We start from the raw sequence: 17,500 nt of genomic DNA on the forward strand, positions 1-17,500 counted from the left end.
GTGAATTTTTTGAACATGTGTTCCCCTCCTCTCTGTGTGGTGCTTGTGTGTGTGTGTGTGTGTGTGTGTGTGTGTGTGTGTGTGTGTGTGTGTGTGTGTGTGTGTGTGTGTGTGTGTGTAAGAGGATAGCAGAAGGTAGGTATGGGTTGTGTCCATGCACATCTGTGAATGTGACATCAGAAACGTCAACATCAACAATAGATTTTTGGTCACGTATATATATATATATATATAAAAATATATATATATATAAAAAAAATTTAAAAAAAAAAAGTATAATGTGTGTGTGTGTGTGTGTGTGTGTGTGTGTGTGTGTGTGTGTGTGTGTGTGTGTGTGTGTGTGTGTGCCTAGGCGGGAGCCTTTTTTTGCAAGATGAAATCACTAAATTCTTCCTTTCATCTGTAATCAATTAGTCATGCGATTTACACACACACACACACACACACACACACACACACACACACACACACACACACACACACACACACACACATACACACACACACACACACACACACACACACAGAAGGAGAGAAAGAGAGAGAGAGAGAGAGAGAGAGAGGAACAGACACACAGACAGACACACAGACAGTCAGAGACTGAATCCCACCCCAAACAACATCAACAACAATTCTTTGTTTTGTAAGGATTGAGATTCTAGGCATGGCCCATTCTTCCTGTCTGTTGAGAGATTTATTTTTTCGTTTATTTATTTGTAGTCTTTTGATCTAAGATGATGATAGTGAGAGAGTAGGACAAAAAAGGCACACACACACACACACACACACACACACACACAGACAGAGGGGTAGTTGGAGAAGTTCAGGGAGACAGGGAGAGACGGAGACAGGGAGACAGACAGAGACGGAGAGAGATTTGTAAAAACATCATTGGAAGACAGCATTCTGTTTTGAGACGTCAATAGTGACCGCCACATCGAAGAACAAGAAGGAGGGGATTGATTGATTGATTGATTGATTGATTGAATCTATTAATGGGTAAAGAATTAGGCACAGTAAAGGCCTTTTTACAATCCTGCCCATTTAACGACACAAAACACAAAAATAAAGAACGACACAAAACATAAAAATAAAGAAATAAATTGAAATAAATAATAAGAACGAAGAATAAGAATAGTAACTGGAATAGTCTGTTAAAGGTAACAAAGCGATGAAAACTGGGACAATTGGTACATCACATGTACGTACGTACTCACACACACACACACACACACACACACACACACACACACACACACACACACACACACACACACACACACACACACACATACACACAATTATAAAACAAGCAAACAAAAACAAACATACACATTCACCCCCACACACTCAAACAAGAAGAAGAAGAAGAACAAAGAGAAGAAGAAGAAGAAAGAGAAGAGAACAGAGATGGAAAAAAAAAAGGCCAGTATAAAAAGACAGAAGACTGGAGTGATTGTGTGATAACTGATGGTCATTTTGATCCCATCTCCAGGAGACACACACACACACACACCCACACCCACACCCACACCCACCCACCCACACCCACACACCCACACCCACCCACCCACCCACACACACACACACACACACACACACAGAGGGTGATTGGGATTTCAGCTCGTAACCAGTGAGTTGGAAAATTGGTCCTTAATCATATGTACCCGCTGCCTAAAGTGGTATCCGTGTTCCATGTTAAAACCGCATTGTTTGTCTATCTTTTTGTCTTTGTTTTTTTTTTCTTCTTCTTCTTTCTCACTGTGTAGTCCTGTCTTTGTTTCGTTGCTCTGTGTGTTTCTATGTCTGATTGACTGTCCTTCTCACTCTGAGTGCATCCCCCCGCCCCCCACTCTGCCTCTCTCACACTGTGTGTGTGTGTGTGTGTGTGTGTGTGTGTGTGTGTGTCTGTGTCTGTGTCTGTGTGTCTGTGTGTGTCTGTGTCTGTGTGTACGTGTGTCTGTGTCTGTGTGTGCGTGTGTCGGGGATGGGGTGATGGTGCTGCCCCCACCCCACCCCCTAGCCCCCACCCACCACCGACACAGACACACACACACACGCGCGCGCGCGCGCACGCAAAACCAACAAGGAAAAGTGGTTATTTTTTCGTTAAACATCTTTCTTTCCAAACATATATCGAAGGGCAGTCCATCACCCTACCCCAACGTTTCACTTACCCACCGCACACAAAGATTTTTTAAATTTTTGTTATTTTATTTTACTTTATTTCATTTTATTATTAGTATTAGTTGTTTGTTTGTTTTTTGTTGTTGTTTTTCTCAAGGCCTGACTAAGCGCGTTTGGTTACGCTGCATGTCAGGCATCTACTTGGCAGAGAGATGTGGTGTAGCGTATATGGATTTGGCCGAACGCAGTGACGCCTCCTTGAGCTACTGATACTGATGCTGATACTGATACACAAAGAGGACAGTGTTGAATGACATTCTCTCAAACCAGTTTCGTATGACAGCCCATAGAAGAAATAAACGTATTGAATGTCAGGACTGCCAACCACGAACTTGACCCTCCTCGCAGATATGAAATGACAAACCCACCGACACATAGGTGTCCTTATCCGAACAAAGACATGCAAGGACAATCTCCCAGCCCAACTGTTCAAATGAATGCCCGTTAACCCTTTCACCGCCAGTCAATATAGAGTGCAAAATTCCCTTGTGCTACAAACACAGAAAAGACGTCTAAGAGATTCTCCCTGTGATGTGTAGAAATATGACCTATCCTACCACCGAACATAAAGAGCAGTAGGTTCATGGATAACAGACCCATGATCTGGTCACCTTTCAGTGACATGGGTCGTCTTCCTAGCTGCCGCATGCATGCGAGTTTGGCAGTGAAAGGGTTAAGGCCAAACATCACTTTCTCTGTTTTGCGCCCCAAACTGTTGAAACTTTCTACGGAACCTCTCCAGTCTTGTACAGACACAGCCCCTCTGTCTCCAACAAGAACGGTGGAACGGCTCGCTCTGTGTTTTCATCATGTAGCTGTTTCTTCTTCCCTCCGGTCGCCCGTCCTTCCTTCCGACCCTTCCACCGACCCTCCCCCAACACCCACCCCCCAAACCCCCCCAAAAAGTCCGACACCCCACCTCCCCCATACCCCCCTATAAAAAAAAAAGAAAAGCAAAACGGAAATAGGGTACCGTTTTCAACTTCGTTGTTACGTTCTACGTTCGTTCTACAAAGTGAACTTAACAAAATTTCATCACTTCGTTTATTTCTATTTGGTTCTTTTTATTTCAGAGTCTCGTGAATCTTATTATTAATATTATTGTCTTTTGAGTACCCACGTAGCACGTCTGCACGCGCGCACACACACCCTCCCCTCGTCTCCCCCCTGCCCCCTCCCCCCCCCCCCCCCCCCCCCCCACACACACACCATGAATATGAGAAACTCAGTAATAAATCATACCACTGCGCCTGTTTTACATCTAGCTCTTGCCTTCCGGAACGGTCTTAATGAAACAATCAATTAGATATTTGAATGAATCTACTTTTAAAGATAAACGAATGTATTTTCATCTAATGGGGACAACAGAGTAAGCATACAAGACTTTTTCTTTTATCCGACCCTGTAAAGAAGGGGGGGTAAAGAAAGAGAACAAATGTTTAAAAAAAAAATTGAAAAAATAAAAAACGAAAAGGAAAGAAGTAAAGAAAAATTCATTGTATTGTCCGAAAGAAACAGAGAGTGAGACACAAAGACACAAACTGTAAGACAACAAACATCCCCAAGCCTTTCCCCAAACGAAGTGGTGTCAACTTCAACGAGTTTGTTATTTAAGATAAAAAAAAAAAAAAAAAAAGGAACAGAAAACAAAAACAGAAACCGGCTTCTTCTGTCGGATGAAAGTGACCTTGAAAGGACAGAGCATCATGTGATCACATCGGTGCTGCCACCTGTTGTCTGTGGCAACAGCTGACTTGGTTATTGCATTCCGGTTTTCCGATTGGTAGATATGACAACTCATTGGGTGGTTGGCCTTGTTTTTGTTTTTGTTTTGTTTGTTTGTTTGTTGGTTGGTTTTTGTTTTTGTTTTTGTTGTTTTTTCATTGAAATATCTTCTGCTTTTTTTTTTTTTTTTTTTTTTCTCGTATCGATTCACTGTCTGTCTGTCTGTATGTCTGTTCACGTTTAGCCATGGACTGTTGCTGGTGAGTATGCTCGTTTGTGAAGTACTGTCACCCCACTGATATGACAGAGCTTGCACGTCAGGTTGTCGATCACCTTCCTTCTGTTATTTCGAATAGAACTAAACCTTAAAGGCTACATGTAATAATAATAATAATAATAATAATGGTATTCATATAGTGCTGAATCTTGTGCAGAGACAAATCAAAGCGCTTTCGCACCAGCCATTCACACGCATGCATAACTCTAAAACTGGAGAAACTGAAGACAAGGAAGAGGCAGGGAAGGAAGGCTATTTTGGGAAGAGGTGGGTTTTTAGGCCAGATTATATGCGTCCCTTTTCAGCATCAGTATCAGCATCAGTATCAGTAGCTCAACGAGGCATCACTGCGTTCGGACAAATCCATATACGCTACACCAAGATGCCTGACAAGCAGCGTAACCCAACGCGCTTAGTCAGGTCTTGAGAAAAAATAGAGAAAAAAAAAGAGAAAACAATGATAATAATGATGATAATGAATAAGTTTTCAGTAACTGATAGTGAAAATAACATTATCTGGTTTGAATGAAAAATGGATTGTTAATGTGTATTTGTTTGTGAGCTCGTGTAGTGTTGTTTGTGTTTGTCTATTTTTTTTTGACATCACTCATATGTTATGTATATGGCGTATGTAAAAGATGTTCATATAATTATGATGCTTCAAAGTCCCCAGGGGGCACACGAAATAAACGTTTTGCCTTGCCTTGCCTTGCCTTGCTCTGCCCTGCCTTGCCTTGCCTTGCCTTGACATCTTCCTTTTGGGATTTGCATAGGTTTTGATCAGCATAATTACATACGCCTTTCATAAGTACACACACACACACACACACACACACACACACACACACACACACACACACACACACACACACACACACACACACACACAAACGGCAGCGACTGCGCTTCAAAATTCAATCATGCCACCGCACTGATCTCAAAGTTCACAGCCTTCGGCAGTCAAGGGGTTAAACTGTGGGATGAGAACGAGCAGCGCTTTGTCAGGTTTTGTCAGACAGTCTGTCTTCTTCTTCTTTGTCCCCTCGTCTTCTCTTCTTTTTTTTTTCTTTTTTTTTTCGTTCTTCGCCTTTTAAGCAAACAGTGGAGGGAGAGAGAGGAGGGAGGAGGGGCGAGAGAGAGAGAGAACTCAGAACTCAGAACTCAAAACGTTTTTATTCAAGGATTAAGATTTTAGGCATAGCCTATTCTGAGAGAGATAGAGAGAGAGGGGGGGGGGGGGGAGAGAACTCAGAACTCAAAACGTTTTTATTCAAGGATTAAGATTTTAGGCATAGCCTATTCTGAGAGAGAGAGAGAGAGAGAGAGTCAGATACACAGAGAGACAGCGAGAGAGAGACAGACAGACAGACAAAGAGAGAGACAGACAGAGAGAAAGAGACAGACAGACAGACAGACAGACAGATTGACCGACCGAGAAAAGACCAAGCAGCACCATTTTAGACTCGGTTGCCCCCCGCCCCCCCCCCCCCCCCCCCCCCCCCCCGCCACCCCCCCTCACGCGGTGTCACGAGCGCGCATCACTGAAGCCTGTTGTCAGCTGTGCGCCTGATGGATGTGAGAACGATGTCAGCCAGACGATTAACGGGGCAGCCCCATGGAATCGATCTGCTGATGTGTGTGTTCAAAGTCCTGTCTCTAGGCTCGAGTTTGTCAGTAGGCTACCCCCCCCCCCGCCCCCCTCCCGGCCCCCACTCCCCCCATTTAGTAGGCTATGCCCTCTGTTGTAGCCTTTTAGCCTTTTCTCACGGCCAGTTGTTACTCCATGAAGGCAGCCGTAGTTGAGTTGTTAGAGCTAGGGATTTCAGTTCGAAATCTCCATAGTTCGAATAATAATTTTTTTTTTTTCCTCTAGACAGTCTTGAATATCTCTGTCTTGATACAGGATAATGATTCTATGGATCAGTGTATACCCACCATAGAAGTGAACGATAGAAGCTTAGTGTCTATCTCTCCGTCTTTATCTCTGTCTACCACCACCCTCTCTCTCCCTCCTCGCCCCCCCCCCCCCCCCCCCCGCCCTCCTATCTCTCCCACCCCTCCTCTGTCTACCACTACCATCTCTCTCCCTCCTCCCCCCTCTATCTCTCCCACCCCTCCTCTGTCTACCACCACCATCTCTCTCCCTCCTCCCCCCCTCTATCTCTCCCACCCCTCCTCTGTCTACCACCACCATCTCTCTCCCTCCTCCCCCCCTCTATCTCTCCCACCACCCCCCTCTGTCTACCACTCTCCCCCCTATCTCTCCCACCCCTCCTCTACCACCACCCTCTCTCTCCCTCCTCCCCCCACTCCATCTCTCACCCCCTGTCTACCACCACCCTCTCTCTCCCTCCCCCCTCTATCCCTCCCCCCTGCCCTCCTCTGTCTAACTCCACTCTTTGCTCAAAAGCGGGGGGAAAAACCCAGAAGACAAACTCGGACACTGAAAGAGACGAGGGGACACAGACGAAGTAAGACTGTCTGGCTACACTGACAAAACGCAGTTGTAATCTCAATCCACAGTTTAACCCCTTGACCACCCAACGTTATGAACTGTGTTTGTCTGTCTGTCTGTCTGTCTTTCTCGGTTTATCTATCTCTCGCACTCTCTATGCATCATCACACACTGTCTCCCTGTCGCTGATCTCTCCCCCCCCCCCCCAGGCCCCCTCTCCCCCCCCCCCCCCCATCTCACCCTCACCACGCCTCTCCTCTTCCCTGTGCACAAGGGTTAAACAAATACAAGTCTGTTGATTGTCATACATGTCAAGAATACCATCGTCCATAAACCATCGTTGGCACTTTGGGTAGATCTACTGAAGTACCCGTACCCATAAAAGCAACACATCCAGTGACGCTCTGAACCATTAAATCTAGCTTCGCCGTGCTGACGAGTGACAAGACAAAAAAAAAAAAAGAAAAAAAAAAAAAAAAGACGAGACGAATACTTCGTTTTATGATGGTAGTTGGTAAGCAACTGCAAACTTCTTTTTTTTTTTTATCTATCTTCTTTTATTCACAACCAGTCCTCGACCAGACTTAAGGGGTGGATTGGGTATTATAAAAACAACAACGAAGAATATTATGGGGAGAGAGAGAGAGGGAGAGGAGAGACAGGCAGACAGACAGACAAACATCTATTTGAAATGGAGAGAGAGAGAGACGGAGAGAGAGAGAGAGATACCAAGAGAAATATATATATATATATATATATATATATATATATATATATATATATATATCAAGAGAAATATACACAGAGAGAGAGGGGGGGAGGGGCGGGAACTGTGATAGTATTCCCCAGATTTACATATCGCACAGTTCACACAGTTACAAGGCTGTCAGTTCAACAGGGCTGTGACATACTGCACACATTGTTAACCAGGAAACACATATGACCGTCACTAAAGCATGGCTTGTACATACAACTGTACACCTATAGTTGTTCCACAGTTGTTGTTTTTCTGACGCTGAGCCCTATTTTTACTGTAAACTCTCACGAACACACACGCACACACACCACACACACACACACACACACACACACACACACCGCAACAACAACAACCACAACCACAACAAAGCAAACGAAGAAACCTTGGAGCACAATCGCTATTCTCATGCAGTTCACACACCAAGCAGTCAGCTCTCTAGTTTCACCAAGTCGGAAGCACCGCGGTTTGGAATCTCAAGATTGTTATCAGAAATCCTGGTTCGCTTTCTTGAACTGGATGTGCTCTAAGATGACGTGTGCTATAATTACTGACCTGCCTTATGGATATAACAGGGTGCTGTGACACAATCGATTATTGACCTTTAGGGTGACGGGCGCAATAGCCGAATGGTTAAAGCGTTGGACTTTCAATCTGAGGGTCCCGGGTTCGAATCACGGTGACGGCGCCTGGTGGGTAAAGGGTGGAGATTTTTACGATCTCCCAGGTCAACATATGTGCAGACCTGCTAGTGCCTGAACCCCCTTCGTGTGTATACGCAAGCAGAAGATCAAATACGCACGTTAAAGATCCTGTAATCCACGTCAGCGTTCGGTGGGTTATGGAAACAAGAACATACCCAGCATGCATACCCCCGAAAGCGGAGTATGGCTGCCTACATGGCGGGTTAAAAACGGTCATACACGTAAAAGCCCACTCGCATATATACGAGTGAACGTGGGAGTTGCAGCCCACGAACGCGGAAGAAGAAGAAGAAGATTACCTTTAGGGCGTCACGCCGATAGGTCGTTAAACTCAACTCTGCCAATCGATTACACGCTGGACTTCTAATCCAGTGTTCACCACTGATCAGAGTTTGAGGCCCTGTTTCGGCATGGTGTTGTGGCTTTGGGAAAGGCACTCTACTCCGAATTTCTTCAGTCCGCCCAGGTGTGAATGGGTACCTGACTTCCGTTGGGGGAAGGTAAAGTCACGGGAATGAGAGGACTGGGGCCCGCGTCTTCCTTTGCCGAGCCCCAAGACACAGTGATTATGGATTCACTGCTACTAAGGCCGCGAAAGGCATGTTAAACTTTAACCCTTTAACCATTTAACTGTATGGATGTAACACTTTACGATGGTTTCACTCCAAGGATATGGATGTTACTGGTTCGAAGCCAGGCACAGGCAAGACATCCCTTACTTCTTCTCTCTCCAGCAAACCATCCTTTACTCCCTCTTTGATTGAAAAATCCCAGCTGCTTCCATTGCTCTTCCTGTTTCATGTTTTCAGATGCTGATGTTGTTGCCAGTGGTCTGTGCGAGGAGCTGCAGACCACACTGCTGCCTTTGACCGTGTTCCTGTAACGACCTCTGCCAGTGCCTGCTGCCAGGCCGCGCTGTTGAAGGCCTGACTACCAGTTCTGCCTTTATCCCTGCCTTCCGAGGGGCCTTACAAGTGCCCACTGAGTGCTTTTGCCAGTGCCTTCTGCCGGTCCCTGCTTGCCAGTGCCTTTTGCGGCCGTTACCAGTCCTCCGCTAGGCCGTTACCAGTCCTCCACTAGGCCGTTACCAGTCCGTTACCAGTCCTCCACTAGGCCATTACCAGTCCGTTACCAGTCCTCCACTAGGCCATTACCAGTCCGTTACCAGTCCTCCGCTAGGCCGTTAGCAGTCCTCCACCAGGCCGTTACCAGTCTTCCACCAGGCTGTTACAAGTCTTCCACCAGTCCTCCACTAGGCCGTTACCAGTTTTCCACCAGACCGTTACGTCCTCCACTAGGCTGTTACCAGTCCTCCACTAGGCTGTTACCAGGCCGTTACCAGTCCTCCACCAGGCTGTTACCAGTCCTCCACTAGGCTGTTACCAGTCCTCCACTAGGCCGTTACCAGTCCGTTACCAGTCCTCCACTAGGCCGTTACCAGTCCTCCACCAGGCCGTTACCAGTCCTCCACTAGGCTGTTACCAGTCCTCCACTAGGCCGTTACCAGTCCTCCACCAGGCCGTTACCAGTCCTCCACTAGGCCGTTACCAGTCCTCCACTAGGCCGTTACCAGTCCTCCACTAGGCCGTTACCAGTCCTCCACTAGGCTGTTACCAGTCCTCCACCAGGCCGTTACCGTAGCTGCCCTTTCCAAGTGCCCGCTGTTGACTTTGTCGTTCTGTTCTGTCGTGTGACACGTGGGCCTCTGCCAGCTGTAAGACGTGTGGGTCTACCCGGCGGTCTACCCGACGATCTACCCGGGGTGACAGAGTTCCTGGAGCGCGCTGACCGCTGTGGAGATGGATCACCTGGAGGCGGGGCAGCCCCTGAGGGACCACGGGTCACAGCGAGACCTCAACATTGACGACATCGATTTCAATGGTGAGTGTTGCGGGACCATCCGTGAACGTTCTTGCAGAGAGAAGCGTGCTGTCACAAATAATAATAATAATAATAATGGATACTTATATAGCACACTTTCCAGAAATCTGCTCTAGGTGCTTTACAAAAACGCTTTTGTTAACATAAAACATTACATCTATGTTACATACACACACCAAAATGTGACTACACACACACACACACGCACGCACGCATGCACGCACGCACGCACACACTGCATACATACATTTTAACATACATGTGTATCTAACAGCTACCCTAACACATACGCACACAAAGCAGTAATACAATACAATACAATATGATGCGATACGATTCGACACTACACGACGTGAGACGTTACGATACGATACAATCCGATACGATACTACACGAAACGACACGACACGACATGCATGTTATAATACGATACGATACGATATGACACGATACGAGACGAGACGATACGATACAATACAATACAATACTATACTATGCTATACAATACAGGATGGGACTTACAAGACCATTAATGTTGCTGATGATCACGATGAGTAGTGCAAGAGCATTATACCGCGTGTTACAATATCAAGTACTGTGTTACCATAAATAATTGAGAAGATAGAAGACTGTTTAGTGATTGTCGTGTCATGAAGTGGAAGACGATTAATTGATTAACTCGGTTAGTTAGAAATGATCATTTATGGATTACCACGGTAAGCAGAGGATCGTTCATTAATTGTCACTGTGGGTTTCCATGGATAATATCCAATGAAAAGCTATGTCATGTCTGTAGCAACAGCACTAACAACAGCAAGAACCAAAACATTGTTCACCCATTTCAAGTTTCAAATTCAGCAACAGCAAAAGCGAGCTCGATTATGACGCTAACAACAATTACAGTATTTTGAATGTATTCTTATATTTATATTCCACAGCAAACAACAAAACCAACAAAGACAACAACATGAACAAGAAGACATTCTTTACAAAAGCCACAACAACGACAGACTACACGAACAACAACCTACCCATCCCGTCTAAGCTCATCCAAACAACAGTAACAGCGACGACAGCGACAACAATCACAGATTCGAACTCTCCTGTATGTTACAGCCGACAGCCACCGGGCCACCTACATGCAGCTACGGCTGCCCAAGAGACCCAGGCGCCCCCACAAAGGCAGCGGCCACACCAGAAAACGGACTTCAGAGAAAAGCGCCGTGGAAACCGTGAGTCCAGGTAAACACCATTATCTCCTGATCACCGCTACTTTGATCATTAGTACAGCGCGGACTCGGCGTGTGGTCAGTAACTAACTGATAGCTGCGGGATCGGCAGCGGTGTGCTGTTTACAGCGAGAGGTGGGCGGATTCTTCATCCCCAAACCCCTGTGATGAAGTCATTAGTAATCTCAGCTAGTTTCTGCAGAGCAGTGCAGGCACGGAGAAATTAGCGGGAACAGATTCTTTTCTTGGACACAGGAAAAGGAGAGGAACGGGAACAATGGCACGTGCAGTTCCCAGACACAGAAACGAAAGATGGTTATTTACCGTTGATGGTGACTGCACTCTTTGGACGGAGTGACGTCAGTTCCGTCACCGCTCCAGACCCTGACTTTGTGTTCCTGAGGTTCATTGTTCACAAGGTTGGCGGAGTGGCTCATGAGAAGAGTGCTACAGAGTTGCTGGTACCAGTTTTGGGAGTGTCATTTTATTGATGGTTCATTATTTCGTCCGACAGTCAGTCTGTAGTCATGCGTACCATGTTGCTTCCAGTGAGAAACCGCGTTCGGAGAGGTAAAACTGATTTAAGGTTGTCTGGTTTCCAAACGGATTCACAGTAACCATACTTTTCAGCTTAATTGTCTTCATAGTGTTGCCATTTGGTAATACAAAAGCTGTTCTGATCGCTTATTGATCGTCATTCGGTTTCGTTAAAATATGTTTTCTAAATAATGTCTTCAGACGTTCATTTGTTGTTGTTGTTTTTCTCAGTAAATCATTCGTGTAAATATTCGAAAAGCTGAATCTGTTTTGATTTGTTGCTGTTCACTTACTCAAGCCGGCCAGTTTTCTCCCTTTCTTTCCCCCACAGAGACCACACCTGATATCCTGTGGGTGTCTGAATGGTCCAGCCTGTAGCTTTGGTCGTTAGAAATGCGGTATTCTTTGTCTTCTTCCACCTTTTCCGAGCGAGAACCATCTGCTTGTAACAGTCTAACGATGCCAGCAGCGGTGAAACGCTATTATCGTCTTCTTTTTTTGTAGTTCGTACGCAGGGAGTTAAAACAATGTTCATGTGTGCACATCAAAATGGGCAAACTACTAGACCCCCTGTGTGTGTGTTCGTGTTTCACACGTTCGATCTTAACAAATTTTGCACTTTGGTTATTCATGTACTCTGTGTGTGTGTGTGTGTGTGTGTGTGTGTGTGTGTGTGTGTGTGTGTGTGTGTGTGAATAGTTCACAACGGTAGAGAATAGAATAGTTCACAACGGCAGAAAACAGAAAAGCATCAGCATAGTACCTAAAACGCTTCCGTTTCAGAACAGCCACCTGTGGCTTTACCAGGTAAATTAGAAAATAAAAAGAATTCAGAGGGGCATGTACGTATCGTGGAACAGACTGTCATTGTGTTTCATGTACAAACATTATGTATTGTGATCCATTTGTCTTTTCTTTTCCTTTTTTTAATTTTTTTTTAAACTGCTATTGAAATGAACAATGCACGTACATTTCAGTTATTTGTAGCCCGTTGATTCATGCCCCGTTTTTATTTTCAGTTATCACTCCTTTCAGAATAGATAATCAATAATTTGCGTGTCCCGTGTTGATTTCAAGATGTCTTTTTTTTCTGAGTGAAAAAATAGATATACTTTTTCTTCTTCATACGAAAGGATCGCACAATTTAAAGTTAATGCCTTCTTATGAAAGTGGCACTGATGTGTTTCCTCTGACGCATGCAACAAAGGCCACGGTAGAGGTTTGTTACCTCGTGTAGGTGAGGAGAGATTTATCTAAATAATTAGGTAGATACTGTGGATTTACATGCTTAATAGTTTTCTCCTGGAAATGCTTTTTATTGTTTTGACATAGCCGTTGAGAGATTGAACTAAATAATTAGGTAGATACTGTGGATTTGCATGCTTAATAGTTTTCTCCTCGGAATGCTCTTTATTGTTTTGACATAGATGTTGAAGGATTGATCTAAATAATTAGGTAGATACTGTGGATTTGCATGCCTAATAGTTTTCTCCTCGAAATGCTCTTTATTGTTTTGACATAGCTGTTGAGAGATTGATCTAAATAATTAAGTAGATACTGTGGATTTGCATGCCTAATAGTTTTCTCCTGGAAATGCTATTTATTGTTTTGACATAGCTGTTGAGAGATTGATCTAAATAATTAGGTAGATACTGTGGATTTGCATGCTTAATAGTTTTCTCCTCGAAATGCTCTTTATTGTTTTGACATAGCTGTTGACCTTTGTTGGATAGTTTATAATTTGCTTGTAGACTGGGGTTTTTTTGGGAAAAAAGAAGTGGGAGAGTTCTTGCATTACCTTGGTGATCTTATTCTTTTCTTTAGTGTCGCTTCTTCGTGTTTATCGTTAACTCTGTGACGAGTCATTGGGGCGCCGCTCAGAGGATCGTTCGTTTATTTGTTTATAGTCTGTTCATCTAAGACGATGACTGAGTCCGCAAGGAGGAGTTAGTGCTGGGTGATACCAAATAACTTGGCCAGATGAACGTGTTAGTGCTGGGTGATACCAAATAACTTGGCCAGATGAACGTGTTAGTGCTGGGTGATACCAAATAACTTGGCCAGATGAACGTGTTAGTGCTGGGTGATACCAAATAACTTGGCCAGATAAACGTGTTAGTGCTGGGTGATACCAAATAACTTGGCCAGATGAACGTGTTAGTGCTGGGTGATACCAAATAACTTGGCCAGATGAACGTGTTAGTGCTGGGTGATACCAAATAACTTGGCCAGATGAACGTGTTAGTGCTGGGTGATACCAAATAACTTGGCCAGATAAACGTGTTAGTGCTGGGTGATACCAAATAACTTGGCCAGATGAACGTGTTAGTGCTGGGTGATACCAAATAACTTGGCCAGATGAACGTGTTAGTGCTGGGTGATACCAAATAACTTGGCCAGATGAACGTGTTAGTGCTGGGTGATACCAAATAACTTGGCCAGATGAACGTGTTAGTGCTGGGTGATACCAAATAACTTGGCCAGATGAACGTGTTAGTGCTGGGTGATACCAAATAACTTGGCCAGATGAACGTGTTAGTGCTGGGTGATACCAAATAACTTGGCCAGATGAACGTGTTAGTGCTGGGTGATACCAAATAACTTGGCCAGATGAACGTGTTAGTGCTGGGTGATACCAAATAACTTGGCCAGATGAACGTGTTAGTGCTGGGTGATACCAAATAACTTGGCCAGATAAACGTGTTAGTGCTGGGTGATACCAAATAACTTGGCCAGATGAACGTGTTAGTGCTGGGTGATACCAAATAACTTGGCCAGATAAACGTGTTTGTTGTTGTTGTTGTTGTTTTGTTTTGGTGTCTTATCATTTCTTTTTTTTGCAAACACGTTTCCCTTTTCAGGATCAATATTTATCAGTCTTGCGTAATTCTGTTTGTGATCATGTTCATCGTTTCTGTCGTTTACAGAGACGCTGACTGTATACACCTTCCACACTTTTTTTTTTCTAACAGAAATATTTTCATCTGAATTATGTTCGTGTTATGTATGTGCCTCTAGTCAAAGTTACGCCTTTTCGTGTGCTAGCTGTCTTTGTTGCTGCCATTTTTCTTTCTTTCTTGCTTTTCGTTCTTTCTTTCTTTCGTTCTCTTTCTTTTTTTCGCTCTCTTTCTGTCTTTCTTTCGTTCTGTCCTTCTTCTTTCTTTTTTTTTCTGCCTTTTTTCTTTGTTTTTTTCTTTCTTTCACTCAGTCCTGATTTACTGCTTTGTTGCATTTCGTTCGTAGATCCCTTGACGCGTTCATTTTCAAACTGCAAATGTGTATCACTGACGCACGGTGGTTGGGCCCCTGGTTCAAAACCAGTAATTGAGCAGATATTTCAATGAAGATATATATGAACTAATGAATAAATGAATGAATTAATGAATCAATGAATAGATAGATGAATGAATAGACGAATAAATATATAAATACGTAAATAAATGAATAAATAAATGAATAATCAAATAGAACAAGGCCTGGAAAGGTTTTTGCATGGAACGATTCGGGATTTAACAGCTTGAGGGCAGTGTGTGACTCAGACGGCTTTGAAGATGAAAATGTTCTGAAATTAAATGCCATTCATTATACACGAACAGAAACGAACGTTTCTTTCTTGACCTGTTTCTTCATTTTCCCTTGAAATTATTACATCTAATGAGTTCTAATTTACCTGGACAAAGTGCTTCTCCCTGGGTCGACGTTTGTTGTTGTTGTTTTGTTGTTTTTAAATCTTTTTTATTATTATTCTTGTGAATTCGTCTTGTTTGCCTTTGGGATAAATGTCCATTCGCTTTTGGCATGCATGAATTAAACAATGTTAAAACGTTTGGGAGGTTGCTTATGCATAGTTGTTGTTTTCGGTTGTTGTTTTTTTCCTCCAAAAGTTTCTTTTAACTGATCAGTTGGTAAGGCCATTGTAAAGTGATTGTGAGCACAGTGCCAAATGTGTTCCATATCTTGCATAAGTTGCATGAAATGTGTAATATTGTCATCCCCCCCCCCCCCCCCCCCCGGGTTTCCTGAAATATACACGTTTTGACGTTAACCTTACTTTAAAAATAAAAAAAAAGAAGAAGAAAGAAGTGATATTATGTGATGAATAATACGAAAGCCATGTTGCCAGGGAACCCGTGGATGATATGATGTGGTGTGGTGTGTTGTAGTGTGGTGTGGTTGTGGGGTGGTATGATATGATATGGTGTGGTGTGGTGCAGTGTGGTGTGGTTGTGTGGTGTGGAGTGGCATGATATGATGTGGTGTGGTGTGGTGCAGTGTGGTGCGGTTGTGTGGTGTGGGGTGGCATGATATGATGTGGTGTGGTGTGGTGCAGTGTGGTGCGGTTGTGTGGTGTGGGGTGGCATGATATGATGTGGTGTGTGGTGTGATGTGTCGTGGTGCGATATGATGTGGTGGTGTGGTGTGAGGTGGTGTGATGTGTGGTGGTGTGGTATGATGTGGTGTGGTGTGGTGCGATATGATGTGGTGTGTGGTGGTGTGATGTGTCGTGGTGTGGTATGTGTAGTGTGGTTTGGTGTGGTGTGATGTGTGGTGGTGTGGTATGATGTGTGGTGTGGCATGTGGTGGTGTGGTGTGTGGTGTGGCGTGTGGTGGTGTGATGTGTGGTGGTGTGGTATGATGTGTGGTCTGGCGTGTGGTAGTGTGATGTGTCGTGGTGTGGTAGTGTGATGTGTTGTGGTGTGGTATGATGTGTAGTGTGATGTGTCGTGGTGTGGTATGTGGTGTGGTGTGATGTGTACGCTGTCGTATGATGTGATATGATGTGATGTGGTATGATATGATATGGTATAATATGGTGTGGTTTTATGTGATGTGGTATGGTGTGATGTGGTATGGTGTGATGTGGTATAGTGTAGTATAATGCAGTGTGATGTGGTATGATGTGGTCTTATGTGGTGTGATATGGCATAATGTATGATATGGTAAAATGTGGCATAGTGTGGTGTGAGATGGTATAATGTAGTGTGATGTGATATAATGTGGCATAATGTGGTGTGATGTTGCATGATATGACGTCTTATGATGTGATGTGATGTGGTGTGACATGATGTTGCATTGATGTAGTATGATGTGGCATAATGTGGTATGATGTGGCGTAATGTGGCATGGTGTTGCATGATGTGGCATAATGTGCCGTGATGTGGTATGAATGTGTCATAACGTGGAATGATGTGTCATAATGTGGCAGGATGTGGCGTGATATGGCATAATGTAGCGTGATGTGGCACAATGTGGTATTATGTGGTCTGATGTGGCATAATGGATGATGTGGTGTGACGTGGCATACTATGGCATGATGTGGCGTGATGTGGCATGATGTGGTATGATGTGGTGTGCTGTGGCACGATGTTGCATGATGTGGTGTGACGTGGCATGATGTGGTATGATGTGGCATGATGTGGTGTGGTGTGGCATGATGTGGAATGATGTGTCAGTATGTGTCATAACACGTCATAATGTGGTATGATGTGGCGAAATGTGACGTGATGTGGTATAATATGACATGATGTGGCATAATGTGTCATAACGTAGTATAATGTAGCATAATGTGGCGTGATGTGGCATGACGTGGTATGACGTGGCGTAATGTGGAATGATGTTTCATAATGTGTCATAATGATGCGGCATGATGTGACACGATGTGGTACGATGTGGCATGATGTGGCATGATGTGGCGTGGGCGGTGTGCAGCCAGCCTGACGCCCAGTGAGCAGATCCAGCTCCTGCTGG

General features: G+C 44.3%; 1 protein-coding gene across 3 annotated transcripts in view; it reads left to right on the forward strand.

The window, feature by feature from the left end:
- The window catches only part of LOC143288112 (electroneutral sodium bicarbonate exchanger 1-like), an 84,213-nt gene that overhangs the window by 19,471 nt on the left and 47,242 nt on the right, over window positions 1-17,500 (forward strand). For all 3 annotated transcript variants that reach the window (XR_013056038.1, XM_076596410.1, XM_076596402.1), the window contains exons 2-4: window positions 8,915-9,986; window positions 11,103-11,228; window positions 17,462-17,500. The exon at window positions 17,462-17,500 is cut by the window's right edge and continues 97 nt beyond it. Coding sequence is in view for 2 of the 3 variants with exons in the window: in XM_076596410.1 (XP_076452525.1) it covers window positions 9,905-9,986; window positions 11,103-11,228; window positions 17,462-17,500 (247 nt within the window). In the remaining variant the exon portion in view is untranslated. The remainder of the gene's footprint in view (window positions 1-8,914; window positions 9,987-11,102; window positions 11,229-17,461) is intronic.

This window comes from Babylonia areolata, chromosome 1 (assembly GCF_041734735.1).
Source record: "Babylonia areolata isolate BAREFJ2019XMU chromosome 1, ASM4173473v1, whole genome shotgun sequence".
Taxonomy (NCBI): domain Eukaryota; kingdom Metazoa; phylum Mollusca; class Gastropoda; order Neogastropoda; family Buccinidae; genus Babylonia; species Babylonia areolata.